The sequence below is a fragment of the Nannospalax galili genome, unplaced genomic scaffold (genome assembly GCF_000622305.1).
Source record: "Nannospalax galili isolate Female #2095 unplaced genomic scaffold, S.galili_v1.0 scaffold39, whole genome shotgun sequence".
Classification (NCBI taxonomy): Eukaryota; Metazoa; Chordata; class Mammalia; order Rodentia; family Spalacidae; genus Nannospalax; species Nannospalax galili.
This window is the reverse complement of record NW_008346683.1, coordinates 942,735-968,477: the sequence shown is the minus strand read 5'-3', so window position 1 is coordinate 968,477 and position 25,743 is coordinate 942,735. Positions and strand designations below refer to the sequence as shown.

General features: G+C 48.9%; 1 protein-coding gene across 1 annotated transcript in view; it reads left to right on the top strand.

The window, feature by feature from the left end:
• The first annotated feature begins 6,691 nt into the window (after nt 1-6,691).
• The window catches only part of Tom1 (target of myb1 membrane trafficking protein), a 39,901-nt gene continuing 20,849 nt past the window's right edge, over nt 6,692-25,743 (top strand). The window contains exons 1-2 of the mRNA XM_008843092.3: nt 6,692-6,930; nt 24,031-24,115. Coding sequence (XP_008841314.1) covers nt 6,879-6,930; nt 24,031-24,115 — 137 coding nt within the window. The 5' untranslated portion in view covers nt 6,692-6,878. The remainder of the gene's footprint in view (nt 6,931-24,030; nt 24,116-25,743) is intronic.

The window sequence follows — 25,743 nt, the reverse complement described above, 5'->3', positions numbered from 1 at the left end:
AAATTAAAAAAAAAAAAGTTGTAAGTAGTGGCCAGTCGTGGTGCATGCCTTTAGTCTAGCACTCAGGAGGCAGAGATCAAGGCCAGCCTGGTCTACATAGAAAGTGCCAGGACAGCTAGAGCTACAGGAGACCCTCTCTCAAAAAGACTGAAAAAAAGAAAAAGTAGTGAAATAATATGACAGTTAAAAGGCATGGGAGTGCACACACTTGTAATTCCAGCACTCAGGAGATTTGCATTTGAGGCCATTCTTTCTCTGAAAAACAAGGGCTGCTTATAGAGCACTGACCTAGTTTGTACAAGGTCCTAGGTGTAAGCTCCACCACTGCAAAAAATCGGGTGGAGTGAGGACAAGTTAGATGGCTTAGCAGGTAAAGGCACTTACCCCCAAGCCTGGTGACCTAAGTTTGCTCCTCAGGGCCATACGATGGAAGGAGAGAACCAACTCCCACAAGCTCTCCTCTGACCTCTACATGTGCACCATGGCACACATAAGCACACAATAATTACATGAATTTTTTAATTTCTGTGTATGAATTTTTGCCTGCATGTATGTTGTGCACCCGTGTCACACAATGCCCACAGAAGCCAGAAGAGGGCATCAAATCTGGACCTGGAGACTTGTTAGCCGCCATGTGGGTGCTGGAAACCAAACCTCTGGAAGAGCAGCCAGTGCTCTTAACCACTGAGCCATCTCTAGCCCCATAAATGAACTAATTTTTAAAAATTGGTTTAGTTTTTACTTTTTGAGACAAAGTAACCCCAGCTGACCTGGAACTATGTAGACCAGGCTAGCCTCAATCACACAGAGATCTGCCTGCCTCTGCCTCTCCTCTGACTGCTGGGATTAAAAGTGTATGCCACTACACCTGGCTAAAGAAATTTTAACGAGTTGGAGAGATGGCTCAGCAGTTACAAGCACTGGCTGTTCTTGCAGAAGACCAGGGTTCGAATCCCAGCACCCATATGGTGGCTAGCAACCATCTGTAACTCTAGTTCCAGGGGATCCAATGCCCTCTTCCGTCCTGCAGGCACTGCACAACATGGGTGCACTTACATGCAGGCATAACACTCATAAAATTTTAAAAAATCAAGAAAAATTTTAATGTCTTACGAAGATAAAGCAAGAGGAAAACCACCATCACTGAATGCCCATTATTGAGAGTGATTCATGTCATCTCAACCCTCTCCAAAGCATCAGGAATCTCTCCCTTTACAGCTGAGGTAACAGATGCAGAAAAGTCCTTTCCCCAGGTTTGCTCTATAAGAACATTGCCATACTGGGCTACCAGGCCTGAGGATCTGAGTTCAATCCCTGAGATTCCATGTGGTAGGAGAGAACTGACTCCCAAAAATTGTCCTCTGACCTCCAGTCATGCCCACTGTGGCACTTGTACAGGCCCATACACACACAAATAAAAATGCAATATTTTTATTAAAAACTTTAGGGGCTGGAGATATGGCTCAGCAGTTAAGAGTGCGTGCTGCTCTTGCAGAGGACCTAGTTTCAGTTCCCAGCACCCACATAACAGCTCAGCTGGTCTGTTGCTCCAGTTCTAGGGGAACAACTTCCCCTTCTGGCCACTGTGGACACTCGATGCATATGTGGAGGAAAAACTGATACACACAAAAATTGTTTTGTTGGTTTTCTTAAGACAGGATCTTGTAGCCTTACCTGGCCTGAAATGCACTATGTGGGCCAGGCTGGCCTCAGTCCCACAAAGATCCAGCTGCCTGTGCTTCCCAGGGCTGGGATTAAAGGTGTGCACCACCATGTCCAGCGATTTTTTGAGACGATCTCACTATACAGCCCTGGCTGGCCTGGAACTCTCTATATAGACCAGCCTGCCCCTAAACTCACAGACATCCACATGCTGGGATTAAAAGTGTATGCCACCATGCCCAGCCTAAAAAGCAAATCTTTAAAAAATAAAAATGAGGCTGGAGAGATGGCTCAGCAGTTAAGAACACTGGTTGTTCTTGCAGAAGACCCAGGTTCAAATCCAAGCACCCACATGGCAGCAGGGGATCTGACAGCCTCTTCTGTCCTCCACGGGCACTGCACAACATGGGTGCACTTACCTACATGCAGGCAATACACTCATACACAAAAAATAAAAAAATATTTTTTAAAAATAATAATGTACTGGGCATGGTGGCACACGCCTTTAAACCCAGCACTCGGGAGGCAGAGGCACGCGGATCTCTGTGAGTTCAAGCCCAGCCTGGTCTACATAGTGAGTTCCAGGACAGCTGGGGCTACAGGGAGAACCTGTCTCAAAAAGACCAAAAAGTAATAAAATAATAATAATAATGAAAATCTTGGGGCTGGAGAGATGGCCTAGTGGTTAAGAGCACTTGCTCTTCCAGAGGATCTGAGTTCAGTTCCCAGCACCCATGCCAGGGGGCTTATAAGCCCTGTAGCACCAGCTCCAAGAGGATCTGATGCCCTCTTCTGATATCCCTAGGGAGGGACACACACACACAAACACAGTGTGTACTCACAGACACACACAAAAACTGGTACAGCTGACCCCAAATCTTTGGCTCTTCTCCAATCTACTTTCAAGTTTAAATGGTATTACCTAATCCCTTTCCTTTTGGTCTTTTTGAGACATGGTCTCCTTGTACCTCCAGCTAGTCTGGAACTCACTACATAGACCAGGCTGGCCTTGAACTCACAGAGATCCACCTGCCTCTCCATTTTCTACAATCTCAAACAAATATGGTTGTGGGAAAGTTAGTGGAGAACTTTTCCTTGTCCAAATGTCCAGCTCACTTTGCTTAACCATTGTCTTTAAATTTTGGAGGCAGCATATCTTAATTTTTATCTAAAAGTGCTTACAAGGATATACTAGGTTACTTTTATGGACTGCATCACTCTTTATTCTTTTTACAATTTTTAAAAATATTTTATTATTTTTATGTGTATGTGTGTATTGCCTGCATGTAGGTACATGCACCCGTGTTGTGCAATGCCTAAGGAGGACAGAAGAGGCTGTCGGATCCCCTGAAACTGGAGTTACAGACAGTTGTTAGCTGCCATGTGGATTCTGGGATTCGAACCCGGGTCTTCTGCAAAAACAGCCAGTGTTCTTAACCACTGACCCCTCTCTCCAGGCCCCCTTTTTACAATTTTTATGTGTGTTACACTTGCTTGTCTGTATGTGCACCATGTGTGTGCAGGTGCCCACAGAGGCGAGAAGATGATCCACTGGAACTGGAGTTACAGATAATGTCAGTGCTGGATACCAAACCCAGGTCCTCACTAAGGGCAGCAGGTACTCTTAAATGCTGAGCCGTCTCTCCAGGCCCGTAGTATATATCAGTCTTAAAGGGAATTAAATAGTCTTACCATTAAAAGGCATGATATTAATATTGCTAAAACACTTGGGGTTTTTTTGTTGTTCCTCCTCCTCTTCCTCCTCCTCTTCTTCTTTTTGAGACAGGGTCTCGCTGTAGCCCCAGCTGTCCTAGAACTCACTATGTAGACCAGGCTGGCCTTGAACTCACAGAGATTCGCCTGCTTCTGCCTCCCAAGTGCTGGGATTAAAGGCATGTGCCACCACGCCCAGCTTAATATTGCTAAAACATTTGCAAAGCTAAATTGAAACATTTTTATTTCTTTTTTTTTTTTTAATATGTATGCCTGCATATAGTGCACTCATGCATACAATGTCCACAGAGCCCAGAAGAGGGCATCAGGTTCCTTGGAACTGGAACTACAGATGGTTGTTAGCCACCATGCGGCTGCTGGGAATTGAACCCAGGTCCTCTGCAAGAGCAGCTAGTGCTCTTAAACGCTGAACCATCTCTCCAGGCCCTGACAAATTTCCATTTCTGTTTTCACTGAGTTAGTATGATTCTAATTACCATTTGGGAATATTTAGATTGTTCTGATAATCCTACCAGGAAGAATAAAACTTACAAGAACTTCTAGCAAATCAATACTCAACATGGACATATTACAGGCTGTTAATGGAAGAATTCTAAAGTTCATGCTAAATATACTCCATACAATCAAGCAATATGTTTAAATGAAAAGACATGAAAATTACCTGAGCTGAAAGTCCATCTTAAATGACATGTGTGTGCGTGCACACACACTGAAATCTAAATCCATTACTGAAAGACTGACTTAAGTTTTCATACACTTATTGTGTTAGACAACAGTGATGGTTAAAATAAGTATAGCATCTCAGTTGTCACAGAACATGTAGTCAGGGAAGGAATGTTAACAAGACTCAAGAGCATTGAGGAAACACTTCAAAGTGCAATTTTGATACTGTAAAGATGTAAGACCTCATGGCTACTAAAACAAGTGAGCACAAGACTAATCACAGAAATGATTTACTTCTGATTTAGATTTCCCATCCAAACTTGACACACAGTCAATGTGACCGTTCAGATTTAAAAATCACATTCCTGTGTGCATGGTGACGCACACCTTTAATCCCAGCACTTGGGAGGCAGAGGCAAATGGATCTTTGTGAGTTCGAGGCCAGCCTGGTCTACATAGTGAGTTCCAGGACAGCTGGGGCTACAGGGAGACCCTGTCTCAAAAAGACAAATAAATATAAAATAAAATAAAATCACATTCGTGGGGCCGGAGAGATGGTTCAGTGGTTAAGAACACTGACTCCTGTTACAAAGGACCTGGGTTCGATTCCAAGCAACCACATGGCAGCTAACAACCAGTTCCAGGGGATCTCACACTCTCTTCTGACCACTGTGGGCATTGCACAACACAGGTGCATTTACACACATGCAGGTAATACATTCATACATATAAAATTTTTTTTAATTTTTTTAATCTATTAGGTTTTTTTTTGTTTTGGGTTTTGTTTTTTTTTTTTTTTTGGTTTTTTTGTGACAGGGGTTCCCTTTAGCCCCAGCTGTCCTGGAACTTACTATGTAGACCAAGGTGGCCTTGAACTCACAGAGATCCGCCTGCCTCTGCCTCCCAAATGCTGGTATTGTTTTTATTTTATGTGTATCCATGTATTGCCTGCATGTAGGTAAATGCACCAGTGTCATGCAATGCCCATGGAGGACAGAAGAGGCCAGATTCCCTGGAACTGGAGTTACAGACAGTTGTTAGCTGCTATGTGGGTGCTGGGACTTGCACCCGGGTCTTCTGCAAGAACAAGTGTTCTTAACCGCTGAACCATCTCTCCAGCCCCATAAAAATATTTTTTTTAATCAAATTCTTGATGCCAGGCTTGGTGGCGCACACCTTTAATCCCAGCACTTGAAAAGCAGGGGCAGGCAGATCTCTGCGAGTTTGAGGCCAGCCTGGTCTACATAGGGAGTATCAGGCCAACTGGAGCTACAGGGAGTCCCTGTCTCAAAAAGACAAAAAAAAAAAAAAAATCACATTCGTAAATAAAGCACCCTGCAGTAGAGGCAGTGGTCATATTTTTTGAATTGTCTGTCAGAAGAAAAAGCCACAACCAACTGATCAAATATCTAGTGTCCCCACACTGTGTGCAAGGAAGGCTGGAAAAGATCTCTGCCATTCTTTTTTTTAATATTTTTTATGTGTATGTGTGTATTGCTTGCATGTATGTAAGTGCAACCATGTCATGCAGTGCCCTCGGAGGACAGAAGAGGCTGCTGGATCCCCTGGAACTGGAGTTATGGACAGTTGTTAGCTGCCATGTGGGTGCTGGGATTCGAACCTGGGTCTTCTGCAAGACCAGCCAGTGTTTTTTTTATTATTTTTATTTTATGTGTATGCATGTATTGCCTGCATGTAGGTAAGTGCACCCATGTCGTGCAATGCCAGTGGAGGACAGAAGAAACAGCCAGTGTTTTTAACCACTAAGCCGGCTCTCCAGCCCCACCTCTGCCATTCTTTAAATTTTATTAAGTCTATGAGTATATTACCTGCATGTATGTACATACATCCGTGCTGGGCAATGCCCACGGAGGTCAGAAGAGGGCCTCAGATCCCCCTGGAACTGGAGTTACAAATGGTTGTTAGCTGCCATGTGGGTGCTGGGAATGAAACCCAGGCCCACTGCAAGAGCAGCCAGTGCTCTTAACCGCTGAGCCCCAACCTCTGTCATTCTTAACTTGGGTCCACTATTTTAGTTCAGAACCCCAAAGAACTTCCTGAGGTTATAAGCAAAATTGTATTGATTTTTTTCTTTTCCTTCTGACTTTCTTCAACTTATCAAAAGATTTTGTAAGCTTACAATTCAAAATTGTTTTAAGAGCCCTGACCTAACTCCAGTATCCAGAGAGAACCAGAACTTGCAGTTTGGATCACACAGTAAATTCCTGGCGGGGCGTAGGCTGTGCTGAGCCACAGGTCGTTAAGCTGGTTGTGTGCTGTAGGAACACAAACCCAGGTCCTTGCCTCCTTTTGGACTGCAAACAGGTGGCATCTCGGAGCAGGGGAGACTCGACAGGTGTAAGGAAGCTGTCAATCATCCTCAGGGTAGGCGTGGTCACAGCGAGGTCCCCCGAACTCCACACACTGATACCAGCCCGAGCTTGCGTAATCTTACCCAAGTCATTTCCTTGGCTTGAGACCCAGTTTCCAGATGTGAAGACTTCTAGGCCCCGCCCCGTTGCGCACTGAGCCCTCCGGGGGCGTGGCTTAGCGGCCCGCGCTCTCAGGCCCCGCCCCGGTGCCCGGCCGGGCGTGACGTCAGCGAACGCTGCTGGGCCAGCGCGCTCCCTCCTCCCTCCCTCCCTCTCCGGTGCCCCCACCACCGCCGGGGGCAGGGCCTGGTGGCTGTGCTCCAGATCCCCGGCCTCGCCCCACCCGCACCTCCCCTCGGGCCGGCCACCGGATCACGTGACGGGTCGGCGGCGCCGGCGGTTGCTGTCAGCTGATTCTTGGGGCTGGTGGAAGCGTCAGCCGCGGCGATGGATTTTCTCCTGGGGAACCCGTTCAGCTCTCCGGTGGGACAGCGCATTGGTGAGTCCCGGGAGCCGCGCGCAGCCCCGCCCCTGTGCGCCGCTCGGGCCTCGTCCCTGGGGGCTTGTCCAGGTCCCCAGTCAGGGCTCCGAGGAGGCAGGCAGGCGGCTGGGCTGGCGCTGCAACCCCCTGCCTGGCCCCGCCCGTGGCCCCACCCACCCCTGATTGACAGGGGCACGGACCATTAGAAAGCTTCGGCTGGGGATGGATGCTACAGGTGGCCAATAGGCAAGGGGGGGCGGGTCCAGTCTGACGCGGCTCAGCCAATGTGCGCGTGCCGGGGTCCCAAGTGGAGGGAGAAAGTTTTGGGTTAAAGGGACTGCGCAGCGAGCGGGCGTTGGGCCGCGCCGACGTGTTGCGCGCTTTCCCTGAGGCGCCGGCTTCCTAGCGGAGACCCAGAAAGGGCCGCAGTGCCTTCTCCCCAGACCGCGGAGACCCGGTCTGCGGCGAGTCACGGAGGAGCTCACGCGCGGGGAACGCAGCCGCCACGGGCTCCGTAGCCGACCACCTCGGGGCCACCCGCCCGCGTCGCCGGCCGGCAACCGTGCACCTGTCGGGACGCGCGGCCGCTCTGCAGCCCAGGTTGTCCGGCCCGGCTGCGCAGGAGATTGGAGGTTGTGTGACGTCGCCTCCGTGGCGTTTCTCACCCATAATTAAGAGCTAGTGGCCCCTTCCTCCCCGGGCTTGTTTGCACCTTAGATGCATTAATAAGCGCGAGACACACAGCACGTTGCCTGGCACGTGGCAGTGCTGTATAAAGCTAACACTTGTCCTTGTCGCTGCGATACCAAGTGGGGCTGCAGCCATTAGAAAGCGTCCAGCTGCCGGCACCCGCAGACCCAGACGCCTCCCCAGGGATGGATGGGCTGGGTGTGACCCCTTCTTGCCTGTAAAATGCTCTGGTTGATGACGTCTCCCCTTGGGTCCAGACTGGGAAAGCTGGTTTAGTTAGACATTCTTTCCATCTTTCCTGTCTTGGAAGCCAAGGCTTCCTAAGGTAGGTTGGCCCAGCTCTGCGTCGTAACCGCCACTGCGGCTGTTGGTGACTCTTGAGGTTGTCATCAGTCCTCTCCAGTGCAGAGTTGGTGTCCAGGACCAGGGGGAGGAAATGAGTTCCCTGCCTGAAGCTCAGATGCTTCACAGTGAGTCATTATTTGGGAGCTGGAAAGAGAAGGCAGCTCTGTGCACAGGGTGTCAGCTGGTGAGGAAACTCAGCTTCTCTGAAACTCTGAAAGGTTGCCTTTCTTGGGTAAGAAATAACTTGTGGCCAGAGAGAAAACTGCTATGTCACATGCCTTAAGAGCACTGACTGAATCTCACTGCTGGACTCTCCCTGCCTTGGGGTACAGCTCACCCCAGAGTTCACAATAGGCAGGACCCCTCTAAGTTTCAGACTGGTAGGTCTGGGGTTCCAGGTGATGCTCTTGTAAGCAATTAAAAATCTGGTACTGGGGCTGGAGAGATGGCTCAGCGGTTAAGAGCACTGACTGCTCGAGTACCCAGGTTCGATTCCCAGGACCCACATGGTGGCTACAAACCGTCCTTAACTCCAGTTCCAGGGTAATCCAAAGCCCTCTTCTGACCTCTGCAGCATTGCATGACACAAGTGTACTCACATACATGCAGGCAATACACTCATACACATAAAATAAAAATAATAAATACAATATTTTTAAAAAGAAAATAATAAAATATTTTTTTTAAAAAACCTGGTACTGGAGAGTTGGCTCAGCAGTTAAGAGCTCTGGCTATTCTTACAGGAGACCTGGTTCAAATCTCAGCACCCACATGGTGGCTAACAACCATTCATAACTCCAGTTCCAGGGGATCCGGTGCCCTCTTCTGACCTCCACGGACATTGCACTCACACACATGGAGGCAATACACTCATACACATAAAATTTTTTTAAAAACCCATCTGAAGCAGTGGCTCACATCTGTAATCCTAGCACTTTGGGAGGCCGAGGCAGGAGAATCGCACAAGTTCAAGGCTAACCTGGGCAACAGAATGAGCTCCAGGGCACCATGGGCAGCAGAATGAGACCCTGTCTCAAAACAAGCAAGCAAACAAAAACCCACTCTGCTTAATTTCATCCCCTTTTCCTGAGGAGAGGACAGAGTCTTAGAGAGGGAAATTGGAAGATTGAGACTTACCCAAGACCCCAGTGGACTGACCGCAAAGCTGAAATGATCTGCCCAGAGCTACTGAAACTTGAATAAAGACTGAAGAGGCTGTAAAAACCAGGTGTGGTGGAGCGTGCCTATAATCTCAGCACTGAGGAGGCTGAAGCAGGAGGATTTTGAGTTCCAGGTCCAGCCTGGGCTACATAGAGAAGACCTTGCCTTGAACAGCAACCAAAATATTAAGTGTTCCATATTCTATGTATAGAGGCAAAATTACTGCAGATTGAGTTTGATTTGTTTGCTTTTTTTTGAAGATCTCTCAGTATTACCTCAGACCTGGAACTTCTGCCTCAAGCAGTCCTCCCCACATCAGCTCCCTAGTAGCTGGTTCCACAGACTTGACCAGCAGCCCAGGCTGGCTGTGATGATTGTTGAGCAAGTTTTAGCTACTTATATTCCTGCAAACCTATTTGTTACAGGATACAATGGTGTCTTAGGACTGCTGACCTTGAGAAGTAGAGCCTTGTAGGATTGGTGTCAGGAGGATAGCAGGCTCTAAATGATGCTGATCAGGGCTGAGAGGCACTGGCCTTCCCGAGTACTCATGTACCCCACCCTCCTATGTATACCTTGATGCTTGCCATTCCCTCTGCCTGGAGTGTCTACTCCATGACCTCCGCTGAGGAGTTCCGCTCATTTTTGAGAGCAGTGGGCACCATCACTCCTCCCTGAGGCCTGTCCTGACCCCTTCTGATGTCATCTCTGCTTTTCTGTTACCTCATTCTGCCCTCTGTAGACACAAAAACCAGCCCTTGCCTCAAAGGGAACAACAGATGGATTACTTGAGTCAAATATGAATGACCACGACCCAGGTACACAGATTCACATTGCCCCGGATAACATGTTCCAATGTGGAAATGGTTTCAGGAAGTTTTAATAGTTATAGAACAAAAGCAAACTGTATATTAGGCATTTTTCAAATTCACTGGCAGGAATATCAGGTGAGCAGGTTAAAGCAAAGCAGGAAAATCTCTGTTATTATGTCTCAGATGCTGGCTGCTGACATCTGTGGAAGATAGTTGTCTACTAGTTAATACATTCCAAAAGATATTACCTGAGAGCCACAAGCTTGTTAGGTCAGACACAGAGGTGGGCAGTGAGTGGTTCCTAAAGGCACTAAGTCAGCCCAAGGTAATTTGGTTCTAGGTCTGCAACATTCCAACTCCCCAATCATGACGTTCTAGTCAGTCAATCAGCCTCTGGCATCTTTAACATAAGTGTAGCTTTTCTGAGAACTTCAGTTTGTAAACTCAGAGTGGTTATAAGCAGGCCAACACTCCCCCGACACCAGAGAGTGTTTGGCACCATGCAGGGTATAGGAAACATCAGCCCTTGCTAGCTCACTGTTTGTACTATTTCTGCCATCATCACACTGATAGACCATTGTCTCCTCTCCATGGTTGCACAAGTCTCTGCCCGAAGCTAGACTAGATTTAGATCAGGAACTTCCCCTGGCTTACCTGGCCTCTCAGCACCTAGCAGAAGGGAAAGAAGGTGTGAATGTTGTGTGAGCAAATACTACATGGCCATCATTATGCTAGACTTCTAGGTAGTGTCTTCGTGATAACCCTGCGAGCTCTTGCCATTTTCCTATCTTTCCACAAGCAGATCTGAGGGAGGTCGTAGCACTTGCTACCCATTCCCAGGTCCTACTCCAGCCCAGCATTCTCCTGCCCCTTCCCATACCACCTCTGACCAGATACTATTTTGAATTTATATTAGCAAACCCTGAAGATCTGCATTATTGATCTACCACAGATTCTGACATGCTGGTGAATTTGCACACACTTCCAGGTTCCTCTGCCAAACTGACTCTAGGAGAGCTTCACAAGGGCAGCAGTCCATGGCCCAGAGGATCCCAGGGCCTTATCCTGGGTGGTGGCATAGCCCTCCTCTTTCAAACCCTGTACCAGGTGTGCCCAAAGACAAATCTCACCGTGGCAGACATCAGAAGTCAACCCAAGAATCCCATTTTCCATTTCTGGCTGTCAGTCTGATACAAGCACTTAAACCTAGCTACAGATACCCTACTGAGTATGGGCAGTCCCTAGAAACCAGCCTCAGGGAGTCGGGATGGTAGAGCTAGACATCGTCAGCAATCAGAGCCAGGGGCCAGGCCTGAGAGAGGAAGGGAAAGATGCAGTAATCAGAGCTCAGCCTGCCTTAGTGGTACACACCTGAAATCTCAGTAGTAACCAGGAGGATGAGGTAAGTCAGTTGCCATGGGTTTGAGGAAAGCATGGGCTATGAAGTGAGACTCTATGCTTAAAACACATGTGTGCATACACACACACACACAGGTTGGAGCTTCCCTGGGTACCCAAAGGTTACTCAGGGGGACACAGGCAAGAATCAGAAATGAAGGGCCAACATCAGGGCCCTGAAGTCCCTTTGGGACAAATGGTCTGGAAACCCATGGACACAGCCATGTTATAGACACCAGACTAGGGGTCAGGAGAGCTGGTCTCAGTCCATGTCTACTATTAACTGCTGTAGTCCCCATCCATCTCCCATCTTCTACCTGTAATGAAACACAGAGGCCTCCAGTTCCTCTTTCCCAGAGAACTGGTGTTCAGCCCCTGAGGGGCAGTGGGAACGGGGAAGGATCATTGCTACAGGGCAGAAGAAACTTTCCAGCAGAGTGGGAGCGCTGACTGCACAGTGCACAGAGAGACAGTGTGGAGAAATCAGTACCAGGGTCATCAGCCAACCCTAGACCTGTCAAAGATGGGCTAGCTGCCTTGTTTCTGGTGAACTTCCCCTCTCACACACACCCATAGTGAAAAGCAAAAGCCAAGGAGAGGGGGGCTCAGAGGACTCCTGCATTGGCTGTCAGGGTGGAGCAGACCAGGTTCACTCTATACAGGGCCACACAGTAAATACTCAGGGCTTTGCAGGCCATATGGTCTCTGTTGAAAGTACTCAACATGCCCATTATTGTATAAGAGCAGCCAGAGACAATAGGTAAATGAATGGGCGAAGCTGTGCTCCAATAAAGCTTAGTATGGGCACCGGAATTTGAAGTTCATGTCATTTTTCACATGCCACTAAATGTTATTATGCTTTAGCCTTTGTTCCAGCCATTAAAAAATGTAAAGACTGTCTATAGCTCTTGGAACATGCCAAAACAGGCTGAATTTAGCACATGGCTTCATAGGTTGCTGACCTCTGCATCAGAGCAGCTGGCCAGAGGTAGAATGACAAAGGCAGCTTTCCCCAAAGTAGGGTTTCACAGCACCCACCCCCAGATGCTTGAGGATGCACTGACTCAGCCCTGAGCTAGAATCTCTGCTCTTACCCATAGTGTACCTGGGGAAGCCTTCATGGCTAAAAGTTTCAACTTCTTGGCCTATGAGTAGAGGATCCAAATTAGAGCTTTGGGCTTTGTCCTGTGGATGACATGGGACAGTGTCTAGACAGGACTTGGCCTCAACTGGGCAAGTACTAGTTAAGACCCAAGGTGACCTTGAGTCAGAACACCAGCTTTGTTACCTGGAGTAACTTAACCTGTATGTTCTTTGGTTTTCTCATCTGTAAAATGAGGCTAAAATAGCACCTGTCAGGTGGGATTGCTGTGGTGTGTGTGATGTTGGACACACTTGACCTGGTGCCTGGCAGACAGAAGGTGTCCACAGCTGTTAGCCATGGGGATTTTCAGCCATGTTGTCATCATTCTGAGGGGACAGTTAGTGGCAGAGCTAAGGTTTGCAGAGTCGGACTCCAGGGCAGCCTTTGTGTTGGGCTTGTGTGTCCCTGGGCTAGGAGCAGGCACAGGCAAGGTGGCAGCCACATTCACAAACAGGTCAGGTTTCAGAGATGGGGGTGGAGCCCATCTCTTGGGGATTGAAGCCTGACTCTAAATGGAGTTGGTGAATAGATTTTGTTCCCACATGGAGCTCAGAGAAATAAGTCCCGGATTTCTACCCTTCTGACTTTAGAAAAAAAGCAACAGAAATCCTCAGTGTCTAGCTAGCCTTGGTGCTGCCATCCATGAGAAGCACAGGGATTCAGGACAAGTTAACTCCTAGCCTTCTGACCAAGGAGGTCCTGATCTAAGCCGGTGCTTTCAACTGGTACCCTTCCTCTGCCATCTTCTGACCCTTGTGGACCCACATGCTCCCTTTATCCTCATTTTCATAGCGTTTCCCTTTAATTGGCTTGCCCACATTCATGCAGCCCCATCCCCATCCTGTCTAATTATGTCCATGCAGTCATGGCTTCCGTGAGCTAGTTCATGTTTTTTTCTGCTCAACATCAGATATATAGGTATCTTTGTTTGCCTATTGGCTCATGCAGCACACTCTAGCAGCATACATTTTGATCACCTGGACCTAAGCAGTCAAAGGAGAGTCTGCATCTAGGAGCTGGCTTCAGATGCTAGAGCCACTCCTTCCCAGCTCTGTACTAAAGGCACACAATCAGCCCTCTGAGGGGCTCAGCCCTCAGGGGACATGCAGACATGGCCATTGATGGAGCATTAAGTGCCTAGGAGCTGCTGCTCAAAATCTGAGATGAGGACTGGAGAGATGGCTCAGGGGTTAAGAGTGTTGGTTGCTCTTGCAGAGGACCCGGATTCAGTTCTCAGCACCCACATAGTAGCTAACAACTGTCTGTAATTCCAGTCCCAGGGGATCTGGCCTCCACAGGTTTTGCACTTATGTGGCACACATATATCTGCAGGCAAAACACTCATACGCATAAAATAAAAATAAAATAAAATTTTTAAAAATCTGAGAATGGAGCCAGGCATGGTGGCGCACACCTTTAAACCCAGCACTCGGGAGGCAGAGACAGGTGGATCTCTGTGAGTTTGAGGCCAACCTGGTCTACATAGTGAGTTCCAAGACAGCTGGGGCTACAGGGAGACCCTGTCTCAAAAAGAAAAAAAAAAAAAAAAAAAAAAAATCTGAGAACTGTGCTTTGTTCTTGATGGGGAAGATGGGAATGGTGGGAGGAAGCAGGAGAGAAGGGAATCCCTCACAGGCTGAGGCGGACAGAATTTATGGATAGACAGAGTGTCCACTGTCCAATGTGAACTTGTTTGGATTGGTACAGTGTAATCACTGTGGTAGTTAACTTTATGTGGCAATTTGGCTAAACCACATGTTATCCAAATATTTAGAACAATCTAGATGTGTCTGCAAATGCAGATTTTAAAAAATGTGTTGCATTTGTGTGTGTGTGTGTGTGTGTGTGTGTGTGTGTGTGTGTATCCATTTGTACAGTGCTCATGTAGAAGTCAGAGGACAACTTGCAGGAATCAATTCTTTCCTTCCACCATCTGGGTCCCCAGGGATCAAACTCAGGTCATCAGGCTTGGCAGCAAGCGCTTTTACCCACTGAGCCATCTTGCCAGCTCTGTGAAGGTGAATTATAGTTGACATTAACACTGAAATCAGGAGACTTTGACTGGAGCTGATTGCTCTGGGTAATGTGGGTAATCCTTATCTAATCAGTTGAAAACTTTCTTCAAAAAAAGCTGAGGAAATTCTGGCCCATGGTCTCCAGTCAGTTCAAGATTTTGGACCTGCCAAACCTCTGTTTCACATGACCCCATTCCTTAAAATTAAAATCAACAAACCCACTGGTACATGATCTCTCTTTTGCTTGTTCACTCACTTGGTTTTACAGTTCTCTTTTTATTTTTATTTTTTGGGGTGTGTGGTATATGCTGTATACATGCATGTATGTGTGCATAGGTTCATGCACATTTGTATGTATGTCTGTGTATAGGTCAGGGGTCAAGTGTCTTCCTTGATTGCTCTCTACCTCTTTTTTAAAGTTATTTTTAAATGTGCATGTGTGCTTGTACATCTAAGTGCAGGTGCCTCTGGAGTCCAGAAGAGGGCATCGGATCTCCTAGAACTCCATGGAGTTACAGGCAGTTGTGAGCTGTCTGACGTGGGTGCCGGGAACTGAACTCAGATCCTCTGCAGAAGCAAAAAACACTCTTAACTACTGAGCCATTTCTTCAGAGCCCTCCCTGCCCCCCACCTCACACATACACTTTTTGAGATAGGGTCTCTCACCAAATCTGGAACTCACCGGTTTTGCAATACTAGCTGACCAACAAGCTTCAGGGATTCTCCTCCTGTCTTTGCCTCCCTGTGCAGGGATTATAGGTACATACCATCATACCAGCTTCTTATGTGGGTGCTGAGGATCCAAACCCATGTCTTTATGCTTGTATAAACAAGCACTTAACCATCTCCTCAGTCCTGCCTTGCATTTCTCTGGACTATAACTAATCCCAGTCCTGTCTCTACCCTCTAACCCAGGCTGTCAGCATATCTCATACAATCACAAATGGGACTGAATATCACCTACATTCTGTTGATCCACGTCTGCTTCATGGGCTCCCTCCCCCTACCTAGACAGCTTTAACAAACTCTCCTTTGTCCAAGCAAAAGTTTCTTCCATGAGGGCCTGTAGTTAGTTAACAGCCACTTGAAAAGTGTGGATTGAGGAAGCAGTACCCTCTGTGAGGTATTTTAGGGTTTCTCTTGTGGCCTGTGGTTTTAAAATGACAGGGGAGCAACAGCCAGGGTTTTGTCAAAGGGCAGGTCAGCAACTTAGGAAACGGATGGAACTTTTCAGGCTGTTTGGAAAGAGATGTTCATTTTGAAAATAAGCTTTAAGGCAACTTTCTGACTAGAGAAGAAAAAACAAAAAGTTGGGTTGGGCATGATGGCACATGCCTTTAATTCCCAGCACTCCAGAGGCAGAGTCAGGTAGATTTCTCTGAGATCCAAGCCAGCCTGGTCTACATAGTGAGTTCCACACCAGCTGGAGCTAGAGAGGCCCTGTCTAAAAAAAATTTTTTTAATTTTTAAAAGTTGGCTATTCTAGGCTGGAGAGATAGCTCAGCAGTTAAGAGCACTGACTGCTTTTGCAGAGAACCCGTGTTCAAGTCTCAGCACCCACATGGTGGCTAACAACTGTCCATAACTCCAGTTCCAGGGGGAATTCAACACCCTCTTCTGACCTCTGTGGGCAGTGCACAACACAGGTGCACTTACACACATGCAGGCAATACAGTCATACACATAAAATAAAGATAATAAAATATTGTTTAAAAAATGAATTTTTGCTGGGCGTGGTGGTACAAGCCTTTAATCCCAGCAACTTGGGAGGCAGAGGCAGGCGGATCTCTGTGAGTTCGAGGCCAGCCTGGTCTACATAGTGAGTTCCAGGTCAGCTCTGCCTCCCAAGTGCTGGGATTAAAGGCGTGCGCCACCACACCTGGCTTACGGAATTTCTTAAATATTTTATTTATTGTTTTTATTTTTTATGTGTATGTGTGTATTGCCTGCATGTAGATAAGTGCACATGTGTCGTGCAATGCCCGCAGAGGACAGAGAGGTTGTCAGATCTGGAACTGGAGTTACCAACAGTTGTTAGCTGCCATGTGGGTGCTGGGAGTCGAACCCAGGTCTTCTGCAAGAACATTCAGTGTTCTTAACCGCTGAGCCATCTCTCCAGCCCCGTATGTATGGAATTTTTATGGAAAGGCTTGGCATTTTCAGACTGTTGTTTTGTGGCTGGTATTTTTGTGGTGGATTTGTTTTGGTACTCACCCTGTGCATAATAGACATGGTGTACTTAACAGACACACCCTGGCCTCCTCCTCACACAACCTTGGAAGGTGAGTCTTTAGTTTCCCTATTCTGCATAGGAAGAACTGAAGCACACAGAGGCTCACCCAGTCATCATCCAGCTGTAGGTACTCAAGTCAGGGCCTGAATTACTGTCCACATCACACACTTCTGGTTTCTCCACCTCACCTCAGGACTGAAAGGGACCCACTGGGCTTTCCCTCAAGCCAGTGTGTCCACCTAGAATAAGTGTGCTCAGGAACAGCTCCCACATTCTTTCCCTTTCCATATTGGTTTCTTCCATAGGGCAGGGAGCACAGCTGAGGACAGTGGCAGCCGAACTGAGCTCCTTACCAGGAGAGCAAAGCCAGCCCAGTCCACCCCAGAGTCTTCCACCTATGTTCAGGTGGCTAGAGGTGGTTGGAAGCAGGACAAGGAAAGTGAGCCGGGGGAGGGAGTCAGTTACAGCAGCAGGTCAGCAGTGGACTTCATGGGTTTCATGTGTTCACAGAACCCCAGTATCCACTGGGAACAGTTGAGGGCTGCCTGTGGATTCTCATACTGTACTTTCAGAGGGCTGACCCAGGGTCAACTCAGGATGGTGATGGCTGCAGGGATCATGTCCAGAGTTGACTGGCCCCAGAGACAAGGATATTAGGTTGAAAGGCAGATTAAGGAGGGACCTGGAACTTTCTAAAATTATTCCCAGGGTGGCCAGTGGAAGGAAAGTTAGAATTTCACCCAGCAGCTAAGGATCACAAGGTTCCAGACAGAGGAGGCAGTAAGCTCTTAACTAAAGTACAGTACAGGTGACTATACTGGGAATGCAGCCTCACTGTAACCCAGTCACTCAGCAAGCAGGTCCTGCAGGCTTCACAGGGCCAGGGCCCAACCAGTGTAGAAAACTGGGTGACCCATGAGCTCTGACCTGCCCCCAGAGGAACTCGAAGCTAATGGGAGGGACAGATGCAGAAACCAACACTGTAGCATTCTGAGGAGTCCACTAAGGCAAAGTTGAGAGTCGTGTTCTGTGCAGAATACTGTTGACCCACTGAGTACAGGAACACACAGGGAGGGTTCAGGGTGCCTGGCAGGAGACCTGCCAGAGTTGGGCCTAGGAACTGAGTTAAGGGACATGGGCACAGTCCCAGAAAAATTGGGCATGTTCAGAAGTACGAATAAGGAAGCCTGAGTAAGGGCCATTAGGCCCTAGTGCACAGCAAGCTGAGCCATGGGAAGGGCCTAGTCCAGCCCAACACTTAGGCCTTGACCACCAAGCTCCAGGAGGCCCAAGGACACTCAGGTTTATGCCATAGATGCCAGGGTGTGGCCGCCCTGTGGGGGAATCTGGAAGCAGGGGCTCTGTACAGATAGAGGAAACATCCTGATCTGCTCTGCTTTCAGCCACAGGCAAGGAAAACCTGCCAGACAGAGACTGAGCCCTGTGCACATGTTTACCTATCAAGAAATCTCAAGGGAAGACAGCTTCCAGTGGCATCCTTACCAGGTGCCTTGTCATTAGCATGGAGGCCGATCAGTGTGGTTCAGTGAATAGTATTGGGAGGTCAACAGGGTCCAACAGCACTGAACTGAGTGGCCAGCAGCAACCTTGAAACTCTATATTGTTGCACAAACACACAAGGACCCTCTCCTCTCTCCCACCCAGAGAGTATGCCCAGAGGATTATGCTCTGGGCAGGTGGAGGTAGCCTCCAGGTGGGTGGAGCAAAGTGGCCAGCACTCTGGTGTCAAGGAGGTAGGCAGGCTTTGCCTATCTTCACTTCCTCAGCACTGGCTAGCATGTCAGCAGGGAGTGAGAGGAGAGAGTACGGTCCCCAAACATCTTGCTGACACTTGCTCAGGGAGTGCAGGGCATCTGGGCATTGTTTTCTGGTGATGTTCTAGTGCATGAGCAGAAGCATGGTGTTCTGGGAGGAGGCACAGCTGAGGAGCTGATTCAGAGTGGGTGCGGGTGGGGTGGGGATCTACAGACTCATTTCCTCTTATGCACCCCAGCCCTACAGCCCTGGTACTGCAACAGCCTCACCTTCCACACTGTCTATCTCGGCCTCCATTGGGCTGCACATTCGCTGACAACAAGGTCTCAGTGGCCTTGCCCACCAGTGTCTCCCCAGAACCTGGACATGTTCCTGGTCATTTGGGAGGCTCAGAACAGTGGTTAAGAGTGAGTATGAGTCAGACATGGTGGCTCACACCTGTAATCCCAGGGCTTAAGAGACAAAAGCAGGAGGATCAATGCAAGTTCCAGCCCAGCCAGAGTAATAAAGTAAGACCCTTTCTCTAAATAAAAAGAATAAAAAAGTTTGAGGACCAGACCTTTGGGGTTCAAGTCTCTGCTCTACAACTTACAGACCATGTGACTGTGGATGAGTTACATCCTCCCTGTTTCCACAGTTTTCCCAGCCTCTACCTTGAGGGGGCTGAGTGTCACTGAGTGCAGAGCGTTCAGTCCTGTGGCTAGGTGCACTGTGTACCAGGGAGTGTGTTTGTAAACTGGGTGCCTGACTGCATGAAGGATGGTGTTCCAGACAGAGCCCAGGCGTGTGAAGATGGAGACTCAGAACCAGGTGTCCTTCCCAGGCTCTGAGGAGTTCAGGTTTGTGACTCTTGATAGCAGGGGCTATTAGGTAATTTTTCAGTGGAGAAGAATGCTGGTTAGATTTTCATCAAAGGAGAAGAGCTTAGAGGTGGTAACCCAGGCCTAGGCCAGTGATAGCACCTGATCCAGAGCTGGCCCAGTGAGATGAAAGACCTGGCAGCTGGGGTTTGTGCAAGTGGGCAGGGGCTAGCTGATATGGCTGCACATAGCTCCACTGAGCACCCTCGGAATGACTCAGAGCAGCAGGAGGGCCATAAGGGCAGCTTGGGATTCTGGTTTACTGCTGAAGATGAGCAGGTGGGAGGTCAGGCACCTAGCAACCGCCTGGATCATGACCAAGTGCATGACCTTTGGTCACAGCTCAGTCCTTTTTGGCCCCGGTTGCAGTGAGACCTCACTGTTGCTCGTGCTCATCATAGCCTTTGCCTGATGTCAGACAGTTGACTGATTGAGAAGCTTCCCTGCTGTGAGACGGACAGACCCAACCTGATCTGACACATACAGATGTGAACTTGGGGGTTTTGACCTTCACCCATGTCTGAGTTAGGAGGTGGGGCCAGCAGGCCTGGGCCACTGTCCAGATCAAGTCTTTCTAAAGGGAGGGAGTCTTGTCTTTGTGCCAGGCAGAGACCTGGAGCCCTCTGGGCAGAGCATATCTGCACCAGGCCCAACACAGGACAAGCTGCTTAACAGATGTGTGCCTGGTAACATCCAGCCACAGGACTGCCATCCCTAAGCATTAGTCCCTAATGACAACAGAGGCCTGCAGCCTCAGCCCCTCAGGAAGAAGTCAATTATCTTCTGGGCAACTAGTAACCATAGTCAGGGTTTTAGTCACTTTCTTAAAATAGCAAGCTGAGTTACTTTCATGCTTAAAAAACATGACAATGTCCTCAGATTCCTGTGGGTTTAAAATTCTGCCCTTGCAGGGCACATCTTCCCAAGAAAAATCAGAAGGGAATCTAAATCCTCAGTGCCAACCCTTCCAGTACCCAAGGGCCCTGAAATGAGGGGGTGGTGGTCTGTGGGATGCCACCTAGCCCTCCCCTCAGCCAGCTTCCATTCAAACCACTCAGATGGGTCTTGTCCCACCTTTGCTACCACCTCCTTTTTCACTCCCCCTTCCTGTGTAAGCTATACTCTCCCTCCCCACTGTCTATCCCCCAAATCTCCATCTTTCTTTAATATTTATTATTTTCATTTTTTTGTGTATGAGTGTATTGCCTGCATGAATGTAAGTGTACCCATGTCATGCAGTGCCCACGGAGATCAGAAGAGGACTTTGGATCCCCTGGAACTGGAGTTACGGATGGTTGTTAGCTGCCATGTGGGTGCTGAGAGTTGAACCTGGGTCCTTTGCGAGAGCAGCTGGTGTTCTTAACCACTGAGACATCTCTCCAGCTCCCAAATCTTTGGGTGAGACCCTCAACCACACAGTTCAGACTTGCCTTCTGTACCCACCTCATTCCCACATGTGACTTCCCAGCTTCCCCCTCCCAGTGATCTTTCCACATGACTATAGTCTTCCAGAACTCCAACCCTCTCCCCAAGAAGAGCAGTGTTTGTTGCTACCAGGGTGTGCTGGTGATGGTTAGCAGCTCCAACAAGAGGACTCCTGAGAGGCCTGCAGGGGGTCATAGCACACAACCCCAGGAAGGTCAGAAAGGGATGCTTAGCAATGCCCCAACCCCACTGAAAGCCCAAAGCAAGGCAGATGTGAGGAGTTTGCCATGCAGGGAGCAGGAGCAGCCATCCCTCACCACTGGGTGGGTGGGTGGGTGGGTGGGTGGCTGTTCTTAAAGGGTTTTTTTTGGCGGGGATTGGGGATGCTGGCTGTTGTTTTGTTTTGTTTTGCTTTGTTTCATTTTGTTTCTGAAATAACACCTCACTCTGTAGCCCTGGCTGGCCTGGAACTGTGAAGACTAGGCTGGCCTACAGACACCTGCTTGCCTCTCCCCCTGAGATTACAGGCGCGTGCTATCACACCTGGCCTGGGTGGCTCTTTGAAGATTCTGACCACTCTGTCTAGGTTTCCTCATTAATGAGTTGAGCTTTAGTGAAATGAGAGAGGTATTATACGCATTATGAGGTGACAAATCTCATACTTAATGTAACTAGCTAATGATGCTGATCGTTATATAATATATAGCTTGAGAGGGTAAAGTATTACTGAAGGGTTTGCCCTGGAAGGTTGTGGGACACAGGAAGGACGTGGTTGCTCTCAGGTTTCAAGACAGCATGGAGATCAGGTAGGGTGGAGGTAGGGCAGAAGAAAGAAGAGAGATGTAGGCTTGTGTCCTAGTTTGTTCTTCATTGCTGTGACAAAACACTCTGACCACTACCAACTTGGGGAGGAAAGGGTTTATTTAGTTTACATATCCCGGGTCACAGTTCATCCGGGAGCTCAAGGTAAGAACTCAGGGTAAGAACCTGGAGGCAGGAGCAGGAGCACAGGCCATGGAGGAATGCTGCTTACTGGCTTGCTTCCCTGGCCCCTGTTCAGCCTGCTTTCTTATGTGACACAGGCCTACCTTCCCAGGGGTGGCACCATCCACAGTGGGCTGGGCCCTCCCACATTACTCAGCAATCAAGAAGGTGCCCCATGGACATGGCTATAGGCCAGTCCAATGAAGGCAATTCCCCAATTGAGGCTCCCTCTACCCAGGTATGTCAAGCTGACACTAAAGCTATCCAGCACGGCTTGGGAGCTAGAATTGACAGGACACTGGCCCTTAGACACAGGTGTGAGGTCAGGGATGACTTGGCACCCAGTGGCCATCTGGCTGGGTATGGCCTGTGGAGGAGGAACAAGTTCTCATGTCTGAGCAGCCTATGCCCCCGGCACTCTAGCAAGCCATAACCTGCTCAAGGGGACATTTGTCCTCAAGGTGAGGAGTGGAGCACAAAAAGCCACACTCAGTAAACATTTGTGGGAGGAATGGGTCTGTCTTCCAGCCCTTCTAAGGGGACACCCTCCTGGTCTCCTCCCCTGGCCATAAGCCTGTGGCAAAGCAACCGCCCTTCTGCCTCAGCCACCTGGCATATGTCTGGGCCACCCTGTCATCTGCCTGGCTTATAGCCAAAGCCAATTAGAGAGCAGACTGCTCACCTAGCCCAGCAGGGGCATTGCTACAGGGCGGCCCATGCCTGGTGGGAAAAGGGAAGGCCCCACGGAGTCCATGGAGACCACCCTCCTCTCACACCCTTCTGGGTTGAGAGTGTGTTTGGGCCTGTTTTAGACACCATAGGGGAGGACTGTGCCTTTTTTGTCTAGTGGATATCCCAGAGCCTAGAATGGGCCTGGCATACAAATAGCTATGTGATGGTGAACAGTCAGCACTGAAGACAGTCTTCCTTATAAGACAAGTGACACCAATGCCAAACTGGTGGATTACCGCATGTGTGAATACTGCATCAGGAGCCAGGGCCAAAGCAGACAACAAGATAGCTGGGGCAGGGGGAGGGACTTGAGCACTCCCCGCTCAAGACACCAAGGGTCTCACTCTGAACATAAAATGTTAACCTGTCGGGTTTGGGGAACACTTGACTAGCAAGCACAAGGCCCTGGGTTCAGTCCTCAGATCAAAAAAAAATGTTAACCTGTCATACAGTCCACATGTAATAAAAATACATACGTTTGCCACGCCAGTCAGGGCAATCTGCATGACAGAAGGTGGCATAGAATACCAAGTGTCTGTGTACGCTGTGGTCAGACTAGTTCACTGTGTGTGAACAGTAGACGTGGTAATGCATGTGCATGGAGGGTGGCATTTAGTGTTCGAAGAACATTTGTAAAGGTTCTAGCATTATCTGTTCCTGTGTTCATAGTTCACCTAACACCTACTAACACCCACTGATGCCTCTTTTGAGACAAAGTTTCATTATATAACCCAAGCTGACTTTGAACTTGCTGTGTAGCACCAGGCTGGCCTTGAACTCAGTTCTGCCTCTGCCTCCCAAGTGCTGTGATTACAGCTGTGTGCCACCATGCTTACTTGCCTTTGACAAGCCTTGAGAATGTCATAGCTGGTTCCTGGCTTGGAGACCTTACCCTAAGAATCACCCCAACATGAAAATATGGGGTGGTGATTACACAGCGTTGTGACTGTACCAGTTGATTGTATGATTCAACGTAATTTTTTTTTTCTTTTTGTCTTTTTGAGACAGGGTCTCCCTGTAGTCCCAGCTGTCTTGGAACTCACTATGTAGACCAGGCTGGCCTTGAACTCACAGGGATCCACCTGCCTCTGCCTCCTGGGTGCTGGGATTAAAGGTATGCATCACCACGCCTGGCATTCTTTGGAACTTTTTACATTTGAACCATGTGACTGCTTCCAACTCAGAGGGTAACATGAGGGGAAGAGGGGCTACCTACAAAAAGGAAGCAATGCCTGATGTCTGTTCCAGTGTCAAAAACAAGTCCTCAGAGGCCAGGCTTGCTTCAGTTCTTGGCCCCCTTCATCCAGTCAGGGGCCTCAGAACTTCAGTTTCCTCATCTGTCAAAGGACAAGGATACTTCCAGCCTCATGTCGCCACTGCAGTCCAGTGACAAGTGGGCTAGCATAGTGAACTGGGCCCCTCCTGAGTGCCCAGCAGCATCCGTGGTCTTGTGTCTTCCTGCACGTCTTCCCTCCTCAACCTGTAGTCTGAGTCTTCCTGTATGGAACTCCCCACACCTTTGTGACTTATAGTTTCTTCACAGAGAAAGCTACAGATGGCTCCCTGCAGAGCGAGGACTGGGCCCTCAACATGGAGATCTGTGACATCATCAACGAGACAGAGGAAGGGTAAGAGCTTTCTGAGGAAGGGGTGCAAGGTGGGATGACCAACTACAACACAGCACACACCAACACCAGTTTACACCTGTGTCCCAACAGAGGACACCCGTAGCCCACCACTGCTGAAGCCACAAAGGCAGACCTCTATGGCCCTCAGTGCACAGTCCTAACCCCTTCCTAGACAGGAATGAGGCAGTTCAAAGTAGCCCCTGGGTGCTGTGATCTACACAGCCTCCCTGGGACACAGCCAGCTGGAGACTCACAATGGGGAGGTGGCATATTCCAGTCCTCAGGGTAAATCACAGTGCCCCCTCACTCATGTGGCATGCTCCTCCCAGCCAGAAGATATATTGGTGTGGAAGGGCCGGAGGCAGGGAGATTGTGGGGTTTGTGGGTGTCTGTAGTTGTCAGGGAAGGGCAGTGGCTTCCAGAGTTCTGTGCTGTGTGGCTCACGCCCACACCTGCATTTGGATTCATTAGTGAGGGCAGATGGCAGGACCACCCGGAGAGAAGCCAGGAGGCAGAAAAGTCCACAGAGCCCCCGGACAGGCCTGGGAACTCTGTGACTGTATGCTGTAAGCCACTGCAGGATCCTTGGAGACAGGGTGTCCCTGTCTCCCTGGTGAATTTGGGAGGCTCTAGGTTCAAAGTCTATCAGCTCTATCACTCACTGTTCATCTGAGCATCTCCAATGTTCCAGGCACTATACAAGGTATCAAGCCAGCAGTGAGGCATGACCCTTGACCCCATCAATTTTCTCTCCCTTTTGTATCTTTAGTAGGGTCATACTGTCACCATGTATTTTCTAGATGCCTTTGTTCAGGCCTCCTTTTCACATGCATTGCTCCTAGTGGAGCCCACAGTCCACTCAGTGTCCCCTTTTCTACAGGATACCCCATAAAAAACAAATGTTAACAAGTCCCTATCAAGCACTAAAGTGGTCTGTTGGTCAGTGGTTGTGTCAGTCAGCTTTCCATAACTATAACAAAATTTCCTGAGATGATTAGTTTGTAAAGAGAAAATGTTTGCCTCATGGCCAGAGAACAAAAGAAGAGGGACAGGGTTCCACAGCCCTTCAAGACACACCCCTAACGACCCAAAGACCTACAAGCACGTTCACTTTTTTTTCCCATTTATCTGCAATGCTTGAGATTGAACTTATTGCCTTGCACGTGCTAGGCAAATGGTGTACACTTGAGCTGCACCCTGAGTCTAGGCCCCGCCTTCTGAAGTTTCTGTAGCATCTCAACAGTGCCACTCTGAGGACCAAGGCTTTTTTAAATGCACGTGCCTTTGGGGGACATTCAAGATCCAAACAGCATAGCAGTGGTGACATCAGCAGTTCAAGCCAGCTGCCCCTAGAACTAACCCAGAAAGGCAAGGAGCTGTCTGGGGTGCTCTAAGTGGAAGCTGCCCGCACCCTTCTAGGCAGGCTTCTATGTCAGCGCTGGCCTCTTTTCTGCAACCTGACCACCTGCACAGCTCTGCCTCAGTGCAGGATCAGTCCTGGAGGCCTTCCCTGTCTGCCTTCACCCCTGATGAGGACCTTGATAGGTTCCACGCTTTTGCAGTGTGGCCCTTAAGGGTCAGCACTGACAAACAGAGTCAAGATGGGCCTCAAAGGCCCCTTGCCACAC